Source organism: Cryptomeria japonica, chromosome 7 (genome assembly GCF_030272615.1).
Source record: "Cryptomeria japonica chromosome 7, Sugi_1.0, whole genome shotgun sequence".
Classification (NCBI taxonomy): domain Eukaryota; kingdom Viridiplantae; phylum Streptophyta; class Pinopsida; order Cupressales; family Cupressaceae; genus Cryptomeria; species Cryptomeria japonica.
In genome coordinates this window covers 236,244,035-236,250,524 of record NC_081411.1, presented here as the reverse complement: position 1 = coordinate 236,250,524, position 6,490 = coordinate 236,244,035, and the positions used below count along the sequence as shown (strand labels likewise).

General features: G+C 36.7%; 1 protein-coding gene across 1 annotated transcript; it reads left to right on the top strand.

Moving 5' to 3' along the window:
• Positions 1 to 2,269: 2,269 nt before the first annotated feature.
• On the top strand, positions 2,270 to 5,593 carry LOC131028409 (protein argonaute 3-like). Its single transcript, XM_057958673.2, has 2 exons — positions 2,270 to 3,348; positions 4,108 to 5,593. Exons 1-2 carry the CDS (start codon positions 2,270 to 2,272, stop codon positions 5,591 to 5,593), a joined length of 2,565 nt encoding a protein of 854 aa, XP_057814656.2.
• The last annotated feature ends 897 nt before the right edge of the window (positions 5,594 to 6,490 follow it).

The window sequence follows — 6,490 nt, the reverse complement described above, 5'->3', positions numbered from 1 at the left end:
AAGCTGGATCTTGGATTTGAAACTTCCATCCTTTGTTGAGAACAACTTCTTATTCCCTATCATATGGTTAGAGCACCCAAAATCTAGGTACCAAACATTTTTACTAGTATTTTCACCCTTTGCATAAGATAAAAATAAGTGATCGGGAGGATTCTCACTACTTTCTTGAGCATAGTTAGCACTTTTACCTTCTTTCAATCTGCATTCTCTTTCAAAGTGGCCATACCTATTACAATGGTAACATTGAACATTTCTCTTATCAAACTTGCCTCTACCTCTTCCTCTGAAACCACTAGTTCCTCTTGAGCCACCTTTTCCTCTACCTCTTGAAGAATTTTGGCTTTGCCCTTTACCTTGGCCTTGATTGATTTTGGCACTACTGCTGCTTGCATCTTCATGTTTTGTGATTAGCAATTTAGAGGAAAATGCTTTCTCTACACTTTCTAAAGAATCTTTCAATCTTTCTTCATGAGACATCAGGGATCCAACCAGTTGATCAAACTGTAGTTTTGTCAAATCCTTGCTTTCTTCTATGATTATTGCTACATGATTCCATCTAGGTGTCAAAGATCTCAACACCTTTTTTATCAAAACTTCATTGCTTACAATTTTCCCAAGTGTAGCCATTTTATTGACCACATCTTTGACTCTAACACAATAATCACACTTATACTTTTGGCTTCTTGCATCTTCAAATTCTCGAACTCTCGCTTCAATGTCTAAAGCTTGACCACTTTAACTTGATCACTGCCCTGGTAAGCTTCTTGTAGAGTCTTCCAAGCATCTTTGGCAGTTGTTGCTCCTGTTATTCTTGGAAATAAGCTCTTATCAAGAGCTATCTGAATGTGAAACAAAGCTTGAGCATTCTTTTTCCTTGCTTCCTTTCTAGCTATTTTGTCATTGGCTATAAGGGCATTCCAATTAGCTGGCTCTTCATAACCTAATTTAATAATCTCCCACAAATCTTTTCCAATAAAAAAGGTCAGCATCTTAATGCACCAATAATCATAATCATTCCCATCAAATTCTGGAATGGGCATATGGTTAGAATTCGACATGATTAACTTTGGTGAAATTCCAACAATAAAACTTTAACCCAAAACAATTTTACCTGCTCTGATACCACTTGTAGACTTTTGAACCTGGCCTATCCTCTCTAAACCAGCTGATTAGCAAACAATAATAGCAAAAGAATCAATTGCAAAAAGAAATCACAATTCAGAATAAAAAATAAACTGCCTTGTTTTTTTTGGAATTGCACACACCAATTTCTTTATTGAAGCTTTAATTAAAAAATTACATAGAGGCTGTATATATAAAGAATTTGTAGCCTAGAAGAATAAATAATAACTGCAGTTCTAAATATATTCCTAGCATTGCATGGAAAGCTACTAAGGCTCTCAAACTAAAAAAAACAAACTACTCCCTAAATTAAGAATACAATAAGTGCATGCACAACATGCTTTATTTACTAAAAACAAATTCATGCAAAAAACAAAACTAAAAATAGTCCTAAGGATTAATGCATGTTGGAGTACATGCTTTATTTGCATGAATAAACAAAAAAACTATTAACTAAATTAATCTAGCTGCATGCTAGAGCAGCATCAGTTATCAACAATCCTTGCAACCGAAAACAATAGCAAATAATAGTGTGCCGAAAAAGTTTAAATTAATATTTGCCTTAAGAAATATGCAACTTCATTAGGAAAGTAGTGTATATAAATTTAATCTTCTAATTACTGAAGTCTGATTGGCTGTGTATGGAGTTTAATCACTGCTTAAACCGAACCCTTAGCAATAGTTCCTAGCGGGGCAGGAAGTAATAATCCACTCGGCACATAAAGCTAAGCATTGAGGTTGAGTAGTAGGCAACCTTAATCCATCAAAATAATGGGAGAAGCAACAAGTCTCCGCATAGAATAAAAACCTCTAGAACGAAGGCACACGAATGTTATATATTTCCCTCTATTGTTCTTTAGAAGACGAAACAAATGAATTTGTGTGGGTTATATGTTTCGAACTTAAAAAGCGAAAGAAAACAAAACACACCCCATCCGTTGTAGGGCACTCTACTCGGAATTTGTAACGAAACGAATGAATTTGTATCGGTTATATACTTCCCTCTGTTTCTCTGTAGAAGACGAAGAAATCCCCTCCGTCTTCATCTGTACCCTTCAAGTTTAACTTTGCAAAAGCACGTACTTGAAAATTTGTTGCGGTTAACAGAGGGGTAAAGGGAAAATTTTGTTCGAGCAAAATAAAATTCATGGACGGTAGAGGTAATAGTCGGCAAGGCGAACCATGGAATGCAAGAGGTAAACAAAAGTGGGAGCCTCTGCAGAGTGGTCAAGGAAGCGCTCGAGAGAGAGCGAGGGAAATTGATCTCTTGGTGAATCATTTCAAGGTCAAATTCGTTCCCAATAAGGAGATAATCCAATACAAAGTGGACATAATCGGCGCACCTTCTCAGGGGGTTTCTGGAAGCCGGACTAATATGTCTATGGCAGTTAAGAAATACATTATGAACAAATTCATTGAAGACAATTTGCGCAATAAAAGTCTTATGTACGACGGAACAGACAACCTGTATAGCCCAATGGAATTGGAACAGGAAGATTTTATAGTGGAGCCCTCTAGAGGCAAAAAATATAGGGTAAAATTGGAGAGAGTGGCGTCATCAAGTGTTACGGAGTTTCTTGGTAATGAAAGCGGCCATGTGACTGTGAAGCAGGAGTTCTTGCAGAAGTTGGATGCGGCTGTAAAGGAGCATCTCAGAAGAAACTACATAATTGTGGGACAAGGTTTCTACAAAAATCCAAGTTGCCTTGATTATGGCACTGTAGCTGAAAATGGGTTTTCAATGAGTCTCAGACGAACGGCCCAGGGACTAAATCTTATTGTTGATTATTCTATCACGGCCTTCTACGTAGAAATCCCCGTTCTGAAATATTTGGAGGCGAACGGTATTCGAATGCCTCTTGATGTTGAAAGAGCTCTGAAAGGTTTGCAGGTGACCGTCAAAAACAGGCAGCCGGGACAAAAGTTCACTGTGGTGGGACTCACTAAACATGTTACTAAAGAGATCAAGTTCAATACAGATGAGGGAGGGGAGGATACAAGTATTGTGGATTACTACAAGAAACTTCCTTGTCTGGAGCTGATCAAGAAGCCCGGTGAACAAAATTTTGTTCAGATGGAGTTTTGTCAGATTTGTGAAGGGCAGAGGGTTGTCGAGGATAATTTGAACTCTGAGCATGAAAAAGCATTGAAGAGGGTTGTCAGCCTGCCGGAGAGGAGGGAAAAAATCGTTCAAATAATTAAAAGCGAACAAGGACCTTCCGGAGGGTAAGTCTCTATTGACTATTTGTATGCAGTTATAGCTTTCAATGTGTGAAATTTAAATATTGGCATAACAAGAACTATATTCAAATATCAGATAGTTTAACGAATAACTTATCTGCATTTAACGAGAATATTTTTCATTTGATGAGTTAAACGGGTTCTTTGATTAATGATTCATAAAATACAGTAGTTGTTAAGGTTTTCAATATTGGGTATCAAGTTAGGTGGGTTTGAATTTGGAGGGACCTTATGATTAAGTATGTCTTATTTTTATTAGTTTCCATTTAATGAATATTAATTAGATTATTATTTCCATGAGAGATGGGTTGATGTTAGCCTATCATGAAATATGGTTCAATAAGTTTGACTTAAAATTTGACAATTGAATCTTTTATTAATATCACAAATTTGCTATTTAGAATTTTAATCTGCAATCTTCATCCAATATTACCAGTTTTAGAAGAAGAAATATAATATATTTTAAATTGTCATTATTAAATTTCTTTTTGACATTTAATTTCAGCTGACTCCAGTGAAATTGTTATGAGTGAGCAAACCTAAACAGCATATTCTAAGTTTTAATTTGGTTAAATGGATTTTTAAGTAAGACCCCTCTAATAGTAAATCAAAACTTCAAATATTCATAAACCAAAATATCCCAAATTAGATGCTGACACTTTAAGTGAGAGTAAATATTTTTACGAAACTGCCCTTATTAGATTTCGATGCAGTAATTCATTTTTTTAATCGTTGTGAGTGCAGCGGTCCTTACCTTGCCGGTTTCGAAATGACTCTGCACCCCGAAATGACCCAAGTGACAGGACGTGTACTAGACGCACCTGTGCTAATGTTGGGCAACAAGAAGGGCACCAAAAAGAAGCTGACGCCAGGGAACGATAAGAGGCAATGGAACATGACTAGGGAGAACAAGAAAACTGTTTTCGATGGGAAAATCCTTAATAATTGGGGAATAATACACTTCTCCAAAATCCCCAACAAGCAAATGGATGTGGTGAATAAGTTTAGAGACAAAATTGTGAGAAGGTTCATAGAGGTAGGTATCAATGTCAAACAAAAGCCCGTCATATTCGAAGATGTAGAAGAGGACATATTAAACAATGTGGTAAAGCTAAAGAAAGAACTACAGAAAATCCATAGCGAAAGGAACAATGAGCTGGAGATTTTAATCTGTATAGTGGATTCAAGCAAGCACCCTGGATTCAAAAACCTCAAGTTTATCTGCGAGATCGAAATAGGCCTGACAACGCAATGCTGCCTGTTTCATCAAAGTGTGAAAAAATGTGCTAATCTTTACCATCGGAATGATCCCTGTTTCAAGAAGAACCAAAATTTTGCCTCCCAATATTTGACAAATTTTGCTCTTGAAGTCAATGTCAAGTTAGGCGGGAGCAATGTGGCTCTCTTGCAAAGCCATTCGAATCAGATACCTTGTATTGATGACTCTGACGTGGTGTATTTTGGAGCGGACGTGAATCATCCGAGAAATCACGATCAAGAATTCCCGTCAATTGCCGCTGTTGTTATGAGCATAAACTGGCCCGATTCCAACCGCTACGTCTTCAGAATTCAACGGCAGAAACACCGTCAGGAAATGATTTCAAAGCTGGGAGACATGTGTAAAGAATTGCTACAAGAGTATAAGGAAACCAACAACAAAAGATTGCCCAAAAATGTTATATTTTTCAGAAATGGGATAGGTGACTGGCAGTTTGATGAGGTCCGCAAGAAAGAGTTGGAAGCATTGAAGGATGCATTCATGGAGTTAGAAACAGATTATAATCCAAAACTTACTTTCATAATAGCGCAGAAGCGGCATCACACAAGGCTGTTCCGGAAATCAGGAGACCAAAACGTGCCATCTGGGACAGTTGTGGACAGTGCTGAAATTGTTTACCCATCGGAGATTAACTTCTATCTGTGCAGTCACCATAACGAGCTGGGTACCAGCAAGGTAACGCATTATTACGTTCTGTGTAACGAAATCGGGTTCAGTTCAGAGAAGCTGCAGACACTCATTTACCATCTATGTTTCACATCCGCCACCCGCACAAAGCCTGTCTCGATCGTGCCTCCCGTTTATTATGCTGACCTGGCAGCATGCAGAGGTCGACTGTATGTCGAAGCACTGAAGGGTCTTTCTTCATCGGATAGTGACAGTTCTTTATCGAATTGTAACAGTAGTTTCAATATACTACTTCGGGGCGAGAAATCCATGTTTTTCATTTGATTACATTGTGTATTTCTCCTAAATGACTCTTTTCTGGGACTACTAATATTTTGGGCTTCAGTATGTTTTGTTCATCCATTTGGGCACGCTGATGTATCTACTGTTATGTTTTGAAGAGTTCATTTTCCAGTTTCGCGTCTGTTGAGTTTGATGCTATTTTGTAAGGTTCCCGTACGTATTAAATTTCACATCTTGTTTATTTTTGATACGGTGTACATGCTTTCATCCAATAATTATATCGAAGGTGTTTTCTTATTTGAGATGAATGAACTGTTTTATAAAATTCACAGTTCAAGGTTAAAGAAAATGCAATATCAGTGGAGATATCTCTTCCATTCATCATCTTTCGTTGTTTTATGCTATATGTACCACCGATGAATGAATGAACTGCCTTCTTTTTAACATCTTCCATTATCCACTCTTTAGCTCCATTCTGACACAAAAATCTTCACACAAATATATTGAAATAGTGACATGATACATAAAAGTGTGTTAGGTTTTCCTAGACGTGTGAATAGAAAGGGATAAAAAATTGAAAACTTTGATTTGGAGTCTTTTGATCATTCTCATATACCTTAGACTAATGTAGAACAATTGTAAGTCACACAAAAATGATCTTTATGGATAAGTTGGTGATATAAAGGTAGGAATTACATATCTATAAATGAGTATGAATTGAGGCAATATAATGGATAGAATAAGGTTTTGAGGTGGAAATAGATGATTATTGTGTCCATCAATGTATTATTGTGTTAATATATTCTTTATAATAGTTTCCTTGTTAATACATTATTGTCTTAATGTATTCTTATTAAGATTGCCACAAAGATAACTGGTAAATGACAAGGGTATGACAATTTAACTATAACATCTATCCCCTCTCTAATTTGCACATGA

Excerpts from the sequence above, each read along its gene's own strand:
- LOC131028409 (XM_057958673.2), top strand. The coding sequence starts at position 2,270 with ATGGACGGTAGAGGTAATAGTCGGCAAGGCGAACCATGGAATGCAAGA. Across the intron at positions 3,349-4,107 it reads GAACAAGGACCTTCCGGAGG|CGGTCCTTACCTTGCCGGTT; the intron begins GTAAGTCTCTAT and ends TTGTGAGTGCAG.